This window comes from Rana temporaria, chromosome 8 (assembly GCF_905171775.1).
Source record: "Rana temporaria chromosome 8, aRanTem1.1, whole genome shotgun sequence".
NCBI lineage: Eukaryota > Metazoa > Chordata > Amphibia > Anura > Ranidae > Rana > Rana temporaria.
In genome coordinates this window covers 183,507,416-183,526,717 of record NC_053496.1, presented here as the reverse complement: position 1 = coordinate 183,526,717, position 19,302 = coordinate 183,507,416, and the positions used below count along the sequence as shown (strand labels likewise).

At 47.5% G+C, this 19,302-nt stretch overlaps 1 protein-coding gene, 2 long non-coding RNA genes and 1 pseudogene across 3 annotated transcripts; 3 read left to right on the top strand and 1 right to left on the bottom strand.

Moving 5' to 3' along the window:
* Nucleotides 1-727: 727 nt before the first annotated feature.
* On the bottom strand, nucleotides 728-856 carry LOC120912537 (annotated as a pseudogene).
* Nucleotides 857-1,742: 886 nt separating this feature from the next.
* On the top strand, nucleotides 1,743-6,304 carry LOC120909590. Its single transcript, XR_005741308.1, has 3 exons — nucleotides 1,743-1,781; nucleotides 5,820-5,934; nucleotides 6,209-6,304. It is a non-coding gene; the product is annotated as an uncharacterized LOC120909590 (long non-coding RNA).
* Nucleotides 6,302-6,702, top strand: LOC120909592. The gene is made up of 3 exons (XR_005741310.1): nucleotides 6,302-6,343; nucleotides 6,423-6,546; nucleotides 6,663-6,702. It is a non-coding gene; the product is annotated as an uncharacterized LOC120909592 (long non-coding RNA).
* Nucleotides 6,703-7,015: 313 nt separating this feature from the next.
* Nucleotides 7,016-8,564, top strand: LOC120909573 (gastrula zinc finger protein XlCGF17.1-like). The gene is made up of 2 exons (XM_040321340.1): nucleotides 7,016-7,051; nucleotides 7,230-8,564. Exon 2 carries the CDS (start codon nucleotides 7,238-7,240, stop codon nucleotides 8,351-8,353), a length of 1,116 nt encoding a protein of 371 aa, XP_040177274.1. The 5' UTR covers nucleotides 7,016-7,051; nucleotides 7,230-7,237; the 3' UTR covers nucleotides 8,354-8,564.
* Nucleotides 8,565-19,302: the final 10,738 nt, after the last annotated feature.

The window sequence follows — 19,302 nt, the reverse complement described above, 5'->3', positions numbered from 1 at the left end:
AAAGGGGCTTCCAGAAGGCCATGTCCACCCACTCCCAAGACATTCAGGGCTGGCCCGAGGACCGACACTCTACTAATCACACAGTGAAAAAAAAACGTGCACTAATAAAAAAAAAAGACAAAAAGGTGACAAACACGGGGGGAAAATAAAAAAGAAAGGTGGGGGAGAAAGAGAGGTAAGGAGAGTGAAAGAGTGACCATCGTGCAGTACAATGGCTGGCCCTCCGGCCAGGAATCAAAAATTCCTCTGGTCCTAGCCAAAAGGCCCGTCCCTAGAGGCAGGTGGTCAAAAAGTGTGATATGGTGACGTGACCAAGGTGCCAAAAAGCAAGTGTGCCGGTAAAACACAAGTGCAATTACGGCACCCATGGACTGCCACTCCAGGGGCACATCACAACGAACCCTGGCCCACAGCCCGGACAGTCACAGCCCCCTTCCCCATCAGGAAGGAACGAGAGCTCAGGAAGCTCAGGGAGACAGCCTGCTGAGAGACCTACAAGCTCCCCCCGTCGCCTCTTTCGCTCCCTACCTAATTATACCCGAGAGGTACTAGCCAAAATTCTGACCCCCCCCTTAACACCAGGGTGAGGCCGACGTTCCCGCTCGAGAAACTGGCAGTTTAGGAACTGCATCAAATCCAGGCCAGAAGGCCAAGGGCCCAGCCCTCCAGCTTCGACCGCATGCCTCTCCGTCCAAATCAGAAGGCCTCCGCCTCCACGCCAGCATGCTTAGAATCTGCCAACCGCCATCCCTTTCCACCTCGTCGTGTACTCAGGACAGTTAGCAGAGCACCACCTACTGGCAACTGATAAGAACAGATACTACACTTGATCTTAGCCAAAAGGCCGAGAAGCTCCAAGCTCCACTATGGTGAAGACCAAAGAGCTGTCGAAGGACCAGAAACAAAATTGTAGACCTGCACCAGGCTGGGAAGACTGAATCTGCAATAGGCAAGCAGCTTGTTGTGAAGAAATCAACTGTGGGAGAAATAATTACAAAATGGAAGACATACAAGACCACTGATAATCTCCCTCGATCTGGGGGTCCACGCAAGATCTCACCCCATAGGGGAAAAATGATCACAAGAACAGTAAGCAAAAATCTCAGAACCAAACGGGGGGACCTAGTGAATGACCTGCAGAGAGCTGGGACGAACGTAACAAAGGCTACCATCAGTAACACACTACGCCGCCAGGGACTAAGATCCTGCAGTGCCAGACGTGTCCCCGTGTTTAAACCAGTACATGTCCGGGCCCGTTTAAGGTTTGCGAGAGAGCATTTGGATGATCCAGAAGAGGAACTTTTTTTGGCATTGATACATGTCCCATGGAGCAGGACCTGGGTCCCAAAACACTTTTTAGGACAATAACTTTCATATTAGCCTTTAAAATTAGCACTTTAGATTTCTCCCATAGACTTTGACAGGGTGTTCCGTGGCTTCTTGAATTTGCTGGGTACACCTCAAATTGTTCGCTGTTCGGCGAACAGGCAATGTTCGAGTCGACTCGAAGCTCATCCCTATTGGTGTCAGTGGGATACAATAAGCCCATTGTTGGTGCCAGTGGAATAAAATAGGCCCCATACCGTTGTACATACTACATCCTACCAGGCGTTTCTTGGGGCTGCACTTCCTCTGAGCTCCACAAGATGGGGATCTCACTTCACCCAGGAAGTCTCTATGGAAGACAGGAAGTGATGTCAGGTATAAACACGAAGTTCCAGGTGAGAGGTGAGTCATAAGGAAGTACAGAGAAGACATTGCTGGAACTGGCAGCAGATGAGGTAATAAGATATTATTTTCTATTTACATACAGTAACCCCCGTCATGTCCGTCCTCTTCCTCCATAGTCACTGTGACGTTTTTTATCTCCAGCAGATGATGATACACACATATATAGCGTGGGAACCTAGATTAACCCCTTCAAGGTCAGAACATTTCCCCACTTACGGGGCCAAAACATTGCCTTCATTTTGGGGGTGGTTCACCTTAAAGCGGTAGTTCCTCCTCAAAAAAAAATGTAAGATTAGATTCATGCTCATTTTGTGAAGGGGAATCGGCTAGTTTTTTTTAAAAACAAAGCAGTACTTACCGTTTTAGAGATGCATCTTCTCCGCCGCTTCTGGGTATGGTCTTCGGCACTGGGCGTTCCTTCTTGATTGACAGGCTTCCGACGGTCGCATCTATCGCGTCACGATTTTCCGAAAGTAGCCGAACGTCGGTGCGCAGGCGCCGTATAGAGCCGCGCCGACGTTCGGCTTCTTTCGGCATCTCGTGATGCGCTGTATGCGTCGGTCGGATGCCTGTCAATCAAGTAGGAACGCCCAGTCCCGACCATCATACCCGGAAGCGGCGGTGAGAACACATATAGGAAACGGTATGTACGGACGTATTTTTTTATAAAAACCAGCCGATTCTAATAGTCATTAATCTCATAAATGCAATGTTAAAAGTTTATTTTTAGGGGAACCTCCACATTAAGCAGTCTCTCGTAACGAAGGATGAGCTTCAGATTCAGGGTGGTGAAATGTGACCAAAATTCCAGGATCCACATTTTGGTAGAATTGGTGGTTTATTCTTTTTGGCGCTCACCCATAATGCCCTGCACAGCCTTGGATCCTGGTCAGTAAGGATGAGCTCCAGCGTGTTCACATAGTACACGTGCAGAGCCCGCCAGGAAGTCTGCACGGCGCTGCGCTAATCACAGCCAGGGAGACATTTCCCGATCTCTGCAGCCGAGCATCGGGACATTGTCTCCCTGGCTGTGATTAGCACAGCGCCGTGCACACTTCCTGGCGGGCTCTGCACGTGTACTATGCGAACACGCTAGAGCTCATCCTTACTGGTCAGCACCCAGTAATGGAGGGAGGTGGATAACCCGACCCTCACTATAAGAGGGGTCTGAGATCAGCCAACAATGGAGGAAGGAGATTCACAATCCCACCCCTCACTAAAAATGGGTCTGAGACTGTTAAAGAAGGTTGATATCCCTGCCCCTCACTATAAGAGGGGGTATGAGATCATAGAAGAATGGAGGGAGGAGTTGGATAACCCCACCCCATCACCATAAGAGGGGTCTGATTTCAGCCAATAATGGGAGGAGGAGTTAGATAACCCTCCCACCCTCCATCCAAAGCTGTGCCTCCCTCACTCGCTTATTACCATCCTACCTCCCGATCTCCACCCGGACGGCGGAAACTGCACAAGTTAACTTTCCAGAATAACCAGCAGGTGATTGGTGGCTAGGATGCAGTGTGGTCCTAACCACCAATCACTTGCTAGTTAATCTGGAAAGTTAACTTGTGCAGCTCCCGCTCCTGTCCTCCTTTCCAATGCAGAGCTGTGCCTCCGACGCTTAGCTTATTACCATTCAGCCTCCCACTCTCGCGCTCGGTGTAAGGTAGGAGAGTGAAGGTCAGAGGACACTGCTGTGGAGTGGAAGTAAAGAGGGCAGAGCACACTACTGTGGGGGGGAGGGTCTTTTTGATGTGAGGGGGGGCAGTGCTGTAGAAAGAATTTGTGAAGTTAGGGAAGTGGGGGGTGAAGCACACTACTGTGGGGGGGGGGGGGTTGTGAAGGGGAGGGGGTAGTGCAGTAGGGGAGTGATGTAAACGGGAGCAGTGCTTTGAAGGGGGGGTGGGTGATGTGAAGAGGGGCAGAGCTTCAGATGGGGGGGGGTGCTGTGGGGGGGGGGGGGAATGATGTGAAGAAGGCAGAACATACTACTGTGGGGGGAGGGATTTGTGAAGTGAGGGGGTAGGTAAGTTAAAGGGGGGCAGTGCTGTGTGTGTGTTTTGGGGTTGATGTGAAGTGGGCAGTAATGTATGTGTGTTGGGGGGGGGGTTGATGTGAAGGTCAGTACTGTCTGTGGGGGGGGGGGGTGATCTAAAAGGGGGTGAAGGCACTTCTGTGAATGATAGGGGTCTTTTATGTAAAGGGGGTTCAGTATACTGCAGTGGTGGGGGTGATGTGACGGAAGGAGTGAATGTGATTTGGACTCTAAGCTGAAATAAAATGTTACTGATCGGACCTCCGTAAATTTTCATTCAATGCCCCTGGTGAAGACAGATAAACACTCCTCCTCGGATTTTTGTAAATTGATTCTAAAATTGGCTAAGGGTGCAGAGTTCCTGTACCAGAGTTGAGAGAGAGAGAGAGAGAGAGAGAGAGAGAAGTAGATGGACTCATAATGTAAAAAACAAAGGTCTATGCTATGAGCCGCAACCTTGTGATAGTTATCTCCTGCAAGCGTGACCTTTACATCGGTGATGTTCTGAATATGGTGTGGAACTTGTTCTAGAATGAATATCAGAGGGGAAGGAGAACAACCTAGAATAGTATCATGTTGGGCTATAAAGAAATGAGAGAAGGATCTGTTGATCTAGACCGGGGGTCTCCAAACTTTCCAATCAAATGGCCAGTTTACTGTCCTTCAAACTTTAGAAGGGCCAGGTTGTGACCAGTGGGAGTAGAAAAGGTCCTGGCGTTGGTGGGAGTACATACTGTAATGCCCCATCTTTTGTGCCATTACGAGGAATATTGCCCTATCGTTGGTGTAAAAGGAAGGAATTGTGCCCTATCATTAGTGCCTTTACTCCCAATGGCACCACTAATAGGGCTTGAATCTTTCCTTTGGAGGAGGGGAAAGACCGGCAATTGTGGTCTATGTTCCCAATCTACCTGTCGATTTACCCGTGGTCAACTGGTAGATCGGGATCGGCATCTTGCCGACCCCTCGGTCTGGAGGGACAGACACAAGGCCTAAGCTTGAGGCCTGAGCAGTGACCATGCAAGAAGAAACCGGGAGGATTAATTTACTCTTGTCTTTGTGTTTTGAAGTGATGTGGTAAACCCCCCCATCCCCCCCCCACCCCGAGGGTAACGTTTTAGGTTACTTTTGAACTTTTCAGTTGAAAAAAAAAAAGTGGGCCCACAAGCCCTGAAATATTTTCTGTCTGGTCTGTCCATTACCTAAATCCCCAAAATATCTCAGTGGGAATAAGTAAAAGAAGAATCTAGGTTACCTAAGTGGATTTGGTTGATATTAATGAGGGTGCGTCAAATGTTAATCAGCTTCTTTCCATAATTGATCAAAATCCTATAAATCTATCCTGAAATGTAAGTAATTTAGTACTTTCTCTTTGGAAAAGTGGCACGTATATACTTTTAATAAACTTGGATTAGGTTTTCACCATATAAGTCAGCAGTATGCATTCTTCTACCACAAGTGGTGGAGAATGCGGGCATCTAATATTGCATTATCTACCATATTAAGATGGCTGGCCTCTGGAGGATGGGACGGATAGTGGGGACCACCTCAACATCTACTTCACCCAGAAACTGGACTATTAGAGTACGTGGATTGGGGATTGTTTGTTGTCAGAATGCTTAGACACTTTGCCTTTGGGAGACGATATAGACTGGTAAAGCAGTTTTTTGGGGTATTTATATCAATGCTGAAAAACTGAGGTGGCATTTTTCTTGATCCCTAAGTGGGGAGGAATGAATATGATGAATTTGCAGTGAGTCACGATAAGCTATGGATTGTGTTGTTATTGTAGTGGGTCTAGCAGAAGGCTTGGCGTTGAGAGGGAAAACTAAGTGTGCACACATATAAAGATGTCTACACACCATATAGTCTTTGATCTTGAGCAAAAATAGTTCTGAGACGAATCAGAAAGTGAAGTTTCTGATCAGGCAGGTAGGACATAATATAAAGGGTTTGCCAGGGAGAAACAAAACGGCATATTAACCCCTTATATCCCCATCTTAATCTTGTACAACCAATACAGTCCAGATAATTCCCTGTTATTCATTTACAGAATACCCCGCATAGATCACATGACCACATTAATAAGGATGGGTGAGGAACAGCATCACATGAGCGAGAAGATACTAAACCTCACCCTGGAGATCATCTACCTTCTGACCGGAGAGGTGAGGGGGATTCTGGGAGGTGACATGACATCACTCTTATCTCTATTAATAAAACACAGACCTGACCGGAGAGGTGAGGAGGATTCTGGGAGGTCACATGACATCATTCTTATCTCTTTTAATAAAACACAAACCTGACCGGAGAGGGGGAGGAGGATTCTGGGAGGTCACATGACATCACTCTTATCTCTATTAATAAAACACAGACCTGACCAGAGAGGTAAGGAGGATTCTGGGATTCTAACATGAGATTCCTATTAATTTCTCAATACAGAGTTTGCCTCATCTGAAATCAGGTGATCATATGACCATCACAGTGCCTCCATGTGACTCCCTAAAACTTGAGAGACACAACATACAGAAGATTCTAGAAGTCGCCAACAAGATTATTGAGCTGCTGACAGGAGAGGTGAGGAGGATTCTGGGACATTATCCAGTAACAGACAAGGGATGTGTCTGGATGGTGACTGTATCATTGTGTGTGTCAGGTTCCTATAAGGTGTCAGGATGCCAATAACTGTTACTCCTTGGAAGAGTGGGTGCATTTCGAAGGACAAAGGGACCTCTTCAACGTTGTTAAGATGGAGAATCAGCCGCCCCTCACATCACCGGGTAAGAGGAGACTTTATTGTAAAGGAGAGAGCAGTACGGAGGCTCCACCTAGATCCCCCATCATCTGATAAACACATAGAAACAATGTATTCAGTCAGTGTGTGTGTTTCCTACAGATGGATCCAGTAATGGGAACCCACCAGAGAGATGTCCCCGTCCTCTGTATTCCCGGGATTCCACACAGGAAGGTCACTCCATCCCCCACCATCATCAGGTAGGTGGAGTTGAGGGTCGGGAACATAAAGTGATTGAACACTCTGACATGTGGAGATGATGTGTGGACTCTACAAGATGATATTTTCTATGTGATCTCACATCATAAATACTTCTATGTTACAGATGTTATTTTCTGCCATTCTGTTGGTTTAGGGTGAAGATCTGAATAACGAAAAAATTGAAGATGAAGAAGAAGAGACGTATGTGAGGGATGATCAGCAATATACGGAGGAGACTGGAATGACGAGGACATTCATAGAGGAGGACACTCCTACAGAGATCAGCACAGGTGACCCATAATATATTCTTCTCTTATCTCTGCTATTTTACTGCTCACTGATTGGTCGGAGATATGGGACCTCCACAGAGAACATCTCCTCACTCATATCTACATGATCCAGATGGAATCTCGATGGAAGTGAACTAACCCTCTCATATCTATTGATATTGTTTTTCTATTTTTCCAGGACACGCCATGGAGAAACCCTCGAAGGATCGTCTCACTTTATCTCCAGGTTGTAAAATGGAAGACGAGGACATCACAGGAGATTGTGCCGAAGAAAGGCCATTGCTTTACAATGTGGATAGACCATGGAATCTTTCTGGTTCAGAACCACCATGTACTGTGGGGGATGGAGACGAAACTCAAGAGAAGAAGAAATTTCCCTGTTCTGAATGTGGGGAAATTTTCAGCTCTGTGTTAGGTCTCCAAGTACATCAGAGATCTCACACGGGTGAGGAGCTTTATTCCTGTCCTGAGTGCGGGAAACGTTTTCTTCATAATTCAGAACTCGTCGTACATTACAGATCTCATACAGGAGAGAAGCCGTATTTCTGCACTGAGTGTGGGAAATGTTTTTCACAGAAGTCTTATCTTGCTAGACATTATAGATTACATACGGGTGAGAGACCCTTTGTCTGCCTTGAGTGTGGAAAATGTTATACTCGAAAATCTGAACTCATTATACATCAAAGATCTCATACAGGGGAGAAGCCGTATACCTGCCTTGAGTGCGGGAAGCGTTATTCACGGAAATCAGATTTTGTTATACATCAGAGATCTCACACGGGGGAGAAGCCGTATACCTGCCCTGAGTGCGGGAAATGTTTTTCACAGAAGGCCAATCTTAACACACATCAGAGGTCTCACATGGAAGAGAAGCCGTATTCCTGCCCTGAGTGTGGGAAATGCCACACACAGAAATCCCACCTTCTTATACATCAAAGGTCCCACACAGGTGAGAAACCGTATTCCTGCTTTGAGTGCGGGAAACGTTTCTCAGATAGGACTGGCCTTTCCAGACATGAGAAGTGTCACACGGGGGAGAAGCCGCATTCCTGTCCTGAGTGTGAAAAATGCTTTTCACAGAAGTCCAGTCTTAGCGAACATCAGGTATGCCACAATCAGGAAAAGGTATTTTCCTGCCCCGAGTGTGGAAAATGTTTTCCGCGAAAATCAGATTTTGCCAGACATCAAAAATCTCACACGGGGGAGAAGCCGTTTTCCTGCCCCGACTGTGGGAAACTTTTTACACGGAAGTCTACTCTTACCAAACATCAGGAAACCCATACCACGTTTGAGGCATATTAGTGTCCTGAGTGCGGGAAATGTCTTCTATATGAATCATGTTTTGCCGCAAATCATAGATCTCACGCTGAGAGGAAGAACACCTTGACAGGCAGTATAGACATGGTTGAGCGCTACTTTGATCTTCAGATAAGAAACAATTTACAGTGGAACCTCGGAGTACGAGCATAATCCGTTCCAGGAGAATGCTCGTAATCCAAAGTACTCGCATATCAAAGCGAATTTCCCCATTAAAGTCAGTGGAAACGAAAATAATTTGTTCCGCATGGACTTCAATGGCATGCAATACCGCATGCGACCAGAGGCGGGGGGGGGCACCGGAGAGCCTTGGAAAAGGCCCGAGGACACCTCGGAAAGACTGCCGTCTTCGGGGCCTTTCCCTGCATTTCCGAACGGCACTGATCGGCGACGTTCGGCTTTGGCGCCCCCCACCTCAGGCTAAATGCAATACTGCACACCGCTTTGGCCTGAATCGTGCTTGTTTTGCGAGACAACACTCGCAAACCGAGTTACGATTTTTTAAAATACACAGTGCTCGTATTGCAAAACGCTCGTTAACCGTTTTTATCGTAATCGTAATCCGAGGTTCCACTGTATAAGGAGATCAAAGTTTACCAAACACCTCCTGTATATGGCCTGCTTGGCTATTAGAGAGAAGAGTGGGTGTGTCACTGCTGGTTGGGTACCTCCCAATGTGTAGTCTGATCTCCCCTGATCTTCAATAGAGACTTCAAAGAAAATAATAACGGCGGGTGAGGAGCTAGATCAGCCTTTCTCAACCAGGGTTCCATGGAACCCATGGGTCCCTCAAGAGGTTGCTTGGGGTTCCATGAGCAATTAGAAATTTCTGCCTCTCCGATAAGTTCCCACTGACACCATTGATCTTTTTGGCTATCTGTAAGGGGGTAAATCTTCCCAAAGTGTGAGGAGCATTCTTCCTCAGGTACGTCCCCTTTAAGATACGAAATTGTAGGTGCGTGCCGCGAGATCTGTGAGTGCGACCGGCGGGTCTCACGGACTCGATGTCCTTCGGGAGTCCCGCGATCATCTCACAGAGAATAAGAACGGGAAATGCTGATGTAAACAAGGCATTTCCCCTTTCTTACTAGTGACAGGACACTGATCAACGCTCCCTGTGATCGGGAGCAGTGATCAGTGTCGTGTCATGCGTAGCCCATCCCCCCGCAGTTAGAATACATCCCTAGGACACAGTTCGCCCCCTACTGGTTAACCCCTTCACTGCCAGTGTAATTTACAGTAATCAGTGCATTTTTTATAGCACTGATCGCTGTATAAATGACAATGGTCCCAACATGGCGTCAAAAGTGTCCGATGTGTCTACATGACAGGGCTGACCGTTTCATTGTAGTAGTTGTGTTATCAACCATGGAGAGTGCCACCTGCTGACTGAAAGTGGTTAATGTGACGTTTTGCGATTTAACGCTTCATATATACTGTAGGGTAAAAGGGAGCAGCCGCTCCAGGTGGGAACCCAGACGAATATCCTCCGCTGCAGACAACTCAGGTGCAGGCAATGCACTTAGCAAAGCAGGAACAAAGATTGTCTCTGGACAGCCGCACTCTGAACAAATGGTAGCCTTTATTAAAAGAAGGAAAGCACTACAAGTCACAGAAGAAAAAAACCTGACTGACGCGTTTCGCACTGAAACTAGTGCTTAGTCATATGACTAAGCACTAGTTTCAGTGCGAAACGCGTCAGTCAGGTTTTATTTTATTTTGCTGTGTCCTTCTTTTAATAAAGGCTACAATTTGTTCAGGTGCGGCTGTCCGGAGACACTCTTTGTTCCTGCTTTCATATATACTGTACCTTATAAAAAAAATGTAGATACTTATTGTTAACATATTTATTATAAAAGAAATGAAGATATATATTTAAAATAATTTTATTCTTTGAAAGTTGGTTGATAAAAATGTGCCTTCTAATTACGTTTTTTTTGTCTTGTCTCTAATTACTTTTCTAACACTTTGTAGTGCTTACCATCGAAGGAGCCACTGCAGCTGCAAAAGCAAACAGTTGGCATAGAGTGTAACCCCTCCTAAACTCTATATTGAGGCAATCCTAACTAATAAGAGTTAGGCCACCATAACAGTTGGGCAGTCTGTAGTGTACCGTTTCTCTTCTGCTAGCTAGCTCGTTGGGGCCCAACTGTTTTGTCGGAGTACCAAGGATAATGTCCCTTTTTAAGCACATGTTTAAAGCATAAATAAAATAATGTTGCGCTAAGTGTAACAAAAAGTGAGTCTATTGCCGCTGTGACATAGGGGATTGTTAGCTCTCGTGGTAGATGCGTTTTCTTGTAGTGAGTACACACCAAACAGCCATATATCGTTAAGGGCCTGGTAGCCCACGTTTATTAAATGAGAAAAAACAAAAGTCCACTCAAGAGATATTCAGAGATAACTGATAATACAAGCCCACCTGGCTACTCTTCAACGGCACTGCTGCTATAGGTACTGGTACCTTAAACCACCAGATCTTCCAGTCTCACAGTCTTGGACGCACACAGCTTTGGGCTTCTTAAACGCACACAGCTGGAAGTCCCTTAATGCACACAGCTTCAGGCTCCTTGGGCGCACACACAGCTTTGAAGCACAGAGACACTCTCTAGCACCCGCTGCTCCAACTCCACCTTCCTCTCACTTCTGACTCTCCCCAGCCCTTCATTATATGGGCTGTGTGCACCTGGGCACACACCCTGCAGGCTATCTATAAGATCTGAACACAGGGTCGGAGATCCCGTCCCACTCATTCCTCTCAGGAATCTCCAAACTAAAGAGCCCCTTTCAGAAATAGCAAGATCTGGAGAAAACTGCCAGAGCAGTTTTCTCTATTTCAAATCTACACTTTGCAGCTCTGCAATCTGGCTATATGCAGACCCTGGGCCCGATTCACAGAGAGGTGGGCGCACATTACGTCGCCATAACGCAAACCCTGTACGCCACGCCGACGCAGCGCAGAGAGGCAAGCATGGAATTCAGCAAGCCAGTGCTCCCAACGTTGCACTAGCGCAGAGTGGGTTTCAAAGGCGCAGGCCGGCGTAGGTGGAAGTGGGCGTAACCCATGCAAATGAGATCCCTGTAGTCTCCCGGGCGTTAAGCCCCACGGAGCGCAGCGCCGCCAAACCGTATGTGGCTTACAGAGAGTCATGCTGAGGGGGGGAGGGGTACGCACAAAGGCATGATCAGCACCTGTGTTAAGGCATCAAGGGCATTAATATAGGATGCATTGTTAATGTCGCCTAAGCAATTATATTGGTTTAAAGTAATGTATGGATAGACCAAAGTAATAAAGGAAAGTCCCCTGAAGTAATTGTATATTATATAGGGTAATATGGTAATTATTACTTAAAGCGGAGGTTCACCCAAATAACATTTTTCTCAGAACAACTTCTTTAGACTTCAAACATGTACAGCCCGCAATTTTTTACGCTGTACATACCTTATAATCTATCTTTTCATTCCGGCTTCCAGGGACTTCTCCCCGCGGGAGTAGTCGTTTCCAAGCTGAGAAGGCATGTCATCTGGGAGGTCGCCCAGATGATTGACGTCTTTTCAGCAAAAGCTCCCCCCTTCCCCCGTATTGCGTAGGCGCGTCCGAGTCAGGGCGTTTCCGAAAGAAGCCAAACATGCAGATCTGCTAGAAAAGGGGAAGAAAATAAAGACCTGAAAGGAAAAATGAAAAAGGTGTATGGGGTGAGAAAGAAATGTGATGGAGTGCAAGGTGTATGTGAGAACGGGGCGTGTGGTGAGATGATTGAAGTGTGGGGAGAATGTAGTGAGTGTGGGGAGGAAACAATGATGGAATATGCGTGATGTTGGGTGAATAGGACGTGAGTGGGTGTATTGTACAATCTGGTGTCATCCCAATTCCTAGAATTTTTTCGTTGTTTCTGGTTCTTTCCCTTGGCATCCACCATTGGCCTGGGATTTCCCAGCATCATACCTCCGTTTGATGCTGGGAAATCCCAGGCCAATGGTGGGTGCCAAGGGAAAGAACCAGAAACAACGAAAACATTTTAGGAATTGGGATGAATTAATATCAAAGTAACATTAGTTAGGCCCAAGGGGTATACTCTTGAGGTCAAAACTGTTGGGGCAGCAGAGCAATCAGTCTACGCAGGGCTGGTATACTTACAATTAAAAACTGTATGATCATCCATTGAGAGGAGCTAGGGATCATCACACGATCCACATAGCTCCTGTGTAATATAGTAAGACCTCATCTGGAATATGCAGTTCAGTTTTGGGCACCTGTTCTCAAAAAGGATATCGGAGAACTGGAGAAAGTGCAGAGAGGGGCAACCAAACTGATAAGAGGCATGGAGGAGCTCAGCTATGAGGAAAGATTAGAAGAACTAAATTTATTCTCTCCTGAGAAGAGGAGAATTAGGGGGGATATGATCAACATGTACAAATATATAAGAGGTCCATACAGTGAACTTGGTGTTAAGTTATTCACTTTACGGTCAACACTGAGAACAAGGGGGCACTCTTTACGTCTAGAGGAAAAGAGATTTCACCTCCAAATACGGAAAGGTTTTTTCACAGTAAGAGCTGTGAAAATGTGGAACAGACTCCCTCCAGAGGTGGTTCTGGCCAGCTCAGTAGATTGCTTTAAGAAAGGCCTGGATTCTTTCCTAAATGTACATAAAATAACTGAGTACTAAGATTTGTAGGTAAAGTTGATCCAGGGTAAATCCGATTGCCTCTCGGGGGATCAGGAGGGAATTTTTCCCCCTGCTGTAGCAAATTGGATCATGCTCTGCTGGGGTTTTTTGCCTTCCTCTGGATCAACTGTGGGTATGGAGTTGGGTGTATGGGATTGTATTGTGTTTTTTTATTTTGTTTGTTTATTTTTTTGTGGTTGAACTGGATGGACTCAACCTGACTAACTATGTAACTATATAGGTTACCCTCAATTGGGGGAAGGCCCCAAAATGCCTCACAGGTGCCACGCCTCTATCCGCGTGCCATCCCCCTGGGGTAATTGTGCCGCAAACCAGCGACCCCCCCCGCATGGCTCCCTCGACGCTGCAGAAGGACAATTGTTTCCGCCCACTGGCGTCACCCCCGCCTCAAACTTGTGACGTTGTGACATCACACGAGCGGAGGGGCGCTGGTTTGCGGCACAATTACCCCAGGCGGATGGCGCGCGGATGGAGGCGTGGCACCTGTGGGGCATTTTGGGGCCTTCCCCCAATTGAGGGTAACCTATATATTACACAAGGCACATAAACGTCCGGAGGGGATCGGGGATGCCGCTGGCAGGGAGGGATGCCCTGTCTGGCTGACAAAGAAATCCTTGTGGAGCCTGAGGGGAGCACAGAGCTCTGTACCCCGCCCCCCTGCCAGGAAGTCACATCGGTGGGCGGCGCCCATGCACAAGGACAAACAGCAGCCTAGAGTATCCAAAGGAAACCCAAAAGAAACAAACTAGGGAGGAAAGCCCATACGGGGCTAATAAAATTGTCACGCATTAGAGTATAACATAATATAGTGTACTATGGTCGTAATATAGAAGTGTATAAATGTGGATATATACACTAAAGCCATGGGTGAGTAGTTGAAAGCTCTGATGCTGACATGGGGGCATATGGATTCTGCCTTTCTATTATCTGGAACCAGTCTGCCCATTCTCATCTGACATCAACAAGGCATTTTCCTCCAGGCAACTGCAGTCGTGTGTGAAAATCCCAGAAATACTCAGACCAGCCCGTCTGCCACCAACAACCATGCCACGTTTAAAGTCACTTCAATCCCCATAATTGGTCAATGATGTCACCACCGTCTTTGCCCCTTCCTTTATAACGTCAGATTTTTTATTTAATTTTGCCGATTCAACTAGTTACTCCATATTAAACCCCATGTAGGGGTGGGGTGGTATCTGGGGTTCCCTTATTATAAAAAGGATGATTCCAAATTCTGATAAGCCCCCCACCCACAGATCCCCTTATAAGTGTTTGTATGCAAGTGTTAGACTGTGTGCGCCGGGTAGTCAGATTTTATTTTTTTGGCAAATCAACTATGTACCCCATACTCATTCACGTAGTGGGGGGTGGTATCTGGGGCACCCCTATTATAAAAGGATGATTCCAGATTCCCCTAAGTCCCATGCCTGCAGACCCCCTTGAGCACCGGCCAGGGTTGTGGGGAAGAGGCCCTTGTCCTCATCAACATGGGTACAAGGTACTTTTCCAGGAGAGTTTCCCCAGACGAGGCACCCCGACCCGTGTTGCCTAGTATGGTCCAGGAGCCAGGCCACGTACCCTAAAATAAAAAATAAAATTGTCTCCCTGCCCCTCAATATCTATACCAGATCTCTGTCTTTGATATAGTTACATAGTAGGCGAGGTTGAAAAAAGACTCAGGTCCAACCTCTGTGTGTGATTATATGTCAGTATTACCTTGTATATCCCTGTATGTTGTGGTCGTTCAGGCTTGTACTTATTGAAACAGCCGACTCTCCTTCTCATAAATCTCAGGACGTCTGTAGTAGACTCCAATGATAAGTCCATCAGTTCATAGACCCGTCTATCATTCCTCCCGTAATTCCTCCTCCGTACCATCACCACCTCCATCCACAAGATCATCTTTCTTCCTCACTTTCATATCACATCTAACATAAAGAAACCACCCTGCGAGTGCACATAGGTCCGTTGGTCTGCGAGTGCATGCTGGTGGTGAATTAAAACTAGGGTTGTCCCGATACCACTTTTTTAGGACTGAGTACAAGTACCGATACTTTTTTTCAAGTACTCGCCGATACCGAAACTTTTTTTAAAATGTGTCCCCAAATGCAGCCATGTCCCCCCACAGATGCAGCCATGTTCACCCATATCTCCCCCCATATCCAGCCATGTCCCCCCCCCATATGCAGGCATGTCCCCCCCATATCCAGCCATGTCCCCCATATGCAGCAATGTCTCCCCATATGCAGCCATGTCTCCCCATATCCAGCCATGTCTCCCCCCATATCCAGCCATGTCCCCCATATGCAGCAATGTCTCCCCATATCCAGCCATGTCCCCCATATGCAGCAATGTCTCCCCATATCCAGCCATGTCCCCCATATGCAGCAATGTCTCCCCATATGCAGCAATGTCTCCCCATATCCAGCCATGTCCCCCATATGCAGCAATGTCTCCCCATATCCAGCCATGTCCCCCATATGCAGCAATGTCTCCCCATATGCAGCCATGTCCCCCTTACCTGCATCGCGCCGCATCCCCGCTGCCGCCGACTGGTTAATACAGGCGGGGAACATTACAGCTTTGAATAGCTGTAATGATTCGCGCCGCGCTGCGTATAGACACTCCCCCTTGCTCGGGATTGGACAGTTCACCCGAGCAAGGGGGAGTGTCTATATGCGGCGGGGCGGGAAAGACTACAGCTATTCAAATGAATGCTGTAATGTTCCCCGCCCGTATTAACTAAGCGGGGATGCGGCGGGATGCGGCGTAGCGGCGGGGAGTATTCTATTTCCGTATCGGGGGTATTTGCGGGAGTACGAGTACTCCCGCAAATACTCGGAATCGGTCCCGATACCGATACTAGTATCAGTATCGGGACAACCCTAATTAAAACCAAGAGTTTAAAACAGGAGATAATAACAGGGGTCATAGTACCTGTGTAGTGTGAGTACCTGAGTGTTGCCTGAGTAGTGTGTGTGTGGATCGTTAGTACTTGTGTATTGTGGGTGCACATAGGTCTGCGAGTGCGCGTAGGTCCATTGGTCTGCAAGTGCACGTAGATCTGCACGTTTTTACCTTTACAACCCCTTTAAGACTAAAACTAAAACCAACAGGATAGGCCTTACGTGTAATGTGTTAGAAAAGGGAATAAAGGAAAAGAACATTTCATCATACAGATCCGAAGGCCGACTTTTATCAATCAAATTACAAAGAATATCATGAGTTTAAAAATCTATTTATCGTCATCTATTTCATACTAAACAAAAAAGTGTTGGTACATTTGCATTTTTATCGGCTAAATATAAAACGTTACATCTAAATAATGACATATTTTCCACTTTAAGCAAGTAGGTGGTGCTCTGCAAGCAAGCTAAGCTGCCTCTGCAGGCTGATAAATGCTGTACAAATATTGTCAGTCCAGTCATGTAGTGCGATCTCCTCTCTCACCACGATGTCTTCCTTCGAAGCTTCTGCTGAAGATCAGGGGAGATCAGACTGCACTGCTAGAAGGACCCAACCAGCAGTGACACCCCCTCCTTCTCTCTCCTAGAGGGACCCAACCAGCAGTGACACCCCCTCCTTCTCTCTCCTAGAGGGACCCAACCAGCAGTGACACCCCCTCCTCCTCTCTCCTAGAGGGACCCAACCGGCAGTGACACCCCCTCCTTCTCTCTCCTAGAGGGACCCAACCAGCAGTGACACCCCCACCTTGTCTCTCCTAGAGGAACCCAACCAGCAGTGACACCCCCTCCTTCTCTCTCCTAGAGGGACCCAACCGGCAGTGACACCTCCTCCTTCTCTCTCCTAGAGGGACCCAACCAGCAGTGACACCCCCACCTTCTCTCTCCTAGAGGAACCCAACCAGCAGTGACACCTCCTCCTTCTCTCTCCTAGAGGGACCCAACCAGCAGTGACACCCCCTTCTTCTCTCTCCTAGAGGGACCCAACCAGCAGTGACACCCCCTCCTTCTCTCTCCTAGAGGGACCCAACCAGCAGTGACACCCCCCCTTCTCTCTCCTAGAGGAACCCAACCAGCAGTGACACCCCCTCCTTCTCTCTCCTAGAGGGACCCAACCAGCAGTGACACCCCTCCTTCTCTCTCCTAGAGGAACCCAACCAGCAGTGACACCCCCTCCTTCTCTCTCCTAGAGGGACCCAACCAGCAGTGACACCCCTCCTTCTCTCTCCTAGAGGGACCCAACCAGCAGTGACACCCCTCCTTCTCTCTCCTAGAGGGACCCAACCAGCAGTGACACCCCCTCCTTCTCTCTCCTAGAGGGACCCAACCAGCAGTGACACCCCTTCCTCTCTCCTAGAGGGACCCAACCAGCAGTGACACCCCCTCCTTCTCTCTCCTAGAGGGACCCAACCAGCAGTGACACCCCCTCCTTCTCTCTCCTAGAGGGACCCAACCAGCAGTGACACCCCCTCCTTCTCTCTCCTAGAGGGACCCAACCGGCAGTGACACCCCCTCCTTCTCTCTCCTAGAGGGACCCAACCGGCAGTGACACCCCCTCCTTCTCTCTCCTAGAGGGACCCAATCAGCAGTGACACCCCCTCCTTCTCTCTCCTAGAGGGACCCAACCAGCAGTGACACCCCCTCCTTCTCTCTCCTAGAGGGACCCAACCAGCAGTGACACCCCCTCCTTCTCTCTCCTAGAGGGACCCAACCGGCAGTGACACCCCCTCCTTCTCTCTCCTAGAGGGACCCAACCGGCAGTGACACCTCCTCCTTCTCTCTCCTAGAGGGACCCAACCAGCAGTGACACCCCCTCCTTCTCTCTCCTAGAGGGACCCAACCAGCAGTGACACCCCCTCCTTCTCTCTCCTAGAGGGACCCAACCAGCAGTGACACCCCCTCCTTCTCTCTCCTAGAGGGACCCAACCAGCAGTGACACCTCCTCCTTCTCTCTCCTAGAGGGACCCAACCAGCAGTGACACCCCTTCCTTCTCTCTCCTAGAGGGACCCAACCAGCAGTGACACCCCCTCCTTCTCTCTTCTAGCAGAGTAAGCCGGATAGAATTTAGAAGTCTTTAGTGATCTTTTTCTCAAGGACGTCAATCATCTGGGCGAAGTCCCAGGTGACATTGCGCCTCTGCATAGAAACGCCTACTCTCGCGGGAGTCAGTACCCAGAAGCTGGGTGGAAAATAGCCATAATAAGGTATGTAGAGCCAAAAAAAAAAAAGGCATACTGTACATGGTGGAAGTATAAAGAATATGATCTTATATACATGTTATTTGGGTGAACCTCCGCTATAAAGTCACGAAAATTCTCAGAAAAAAAAAGAAATAGAAAAAAATCAGAAGTGATGTCATGTGCTGTAATGTATTTGTATTGTAATCTCGGACGACGACTAAACGAAAATTGTACGATCTGACATTGTACGAGGAAAATTTTCGTGCTTGTTCGATCAAATAATAATCAGATGAACTGTCGTGATCGGCTTTTGAAAGTAGTGTACACACGATCCGAAAATCGTACGATTCTTCCTCGGACGATAGTTTTGGTCCGATATTCGGATCGTGTGTACGGGCCATTAGTTTGTCCCAAGCATGTTTGAATCCACCGATACTGTTGACATACTCACTTCCTCTGCTGGAAGTCTATTCCAAGCATCAACTACTCGGTTTCGGTAAAATAATACTTTCTAAGATTAGTTTTGAACTTTCTTCCTGGAAGTTTGAGGTCACGTCCCTGTGCTCTTGATCTTATATAGAAGTATTGTCCTCCTGAACCTCATTCACCCCTTTGATGTATCTAAAGGTTTCAGTCATATCCCCCCTTTCTCGTCTTTCCTCCAGACTCTACATATTAGGTTCCTCAAGTTTTTCCTGATATGTTTTGTCCCTCAGACATTCCATCGTTTTTGTTACCTCGCCTCTAAACTCCTGTCCACTCAGGACACTAATACACCTTGAGGGTTGTATGGGTTCTCCGACTTTTAGAAAGACAAAAGCTCTCTGAGAAACATTTCCCACACTCAGGGATGGAACACGGCTTCTTCCTCAGTGTGAGATTTTTGATGTTTGACCAGTTCTGATTTCTTCGGATAACATTTCCCGCACTCCGGGCAGGAAAACAGCTTTTCTTCCACGTGAGACCGCACGTGTGTTTTAAGATTGCACTTCTGTGAAAATAGTTTTCCACACACCGGGCAGGAATACGGCTTCTCCCCCGTGTGAGATCTCTGATGCACAGAGAGGTTGTTTCTCCTTGAAAAACATTTCCCACACAC

Bases quoted from the DNA above. Each gene is read 5' to 3' on its own strand.
- LOC120909573 (XM_040321340.1), top strand. From the start codon at position 7,238: ATGGAGAAACCCTCGAAGGATCGTCTCACTTTATCTCCAGGTTGTAAA.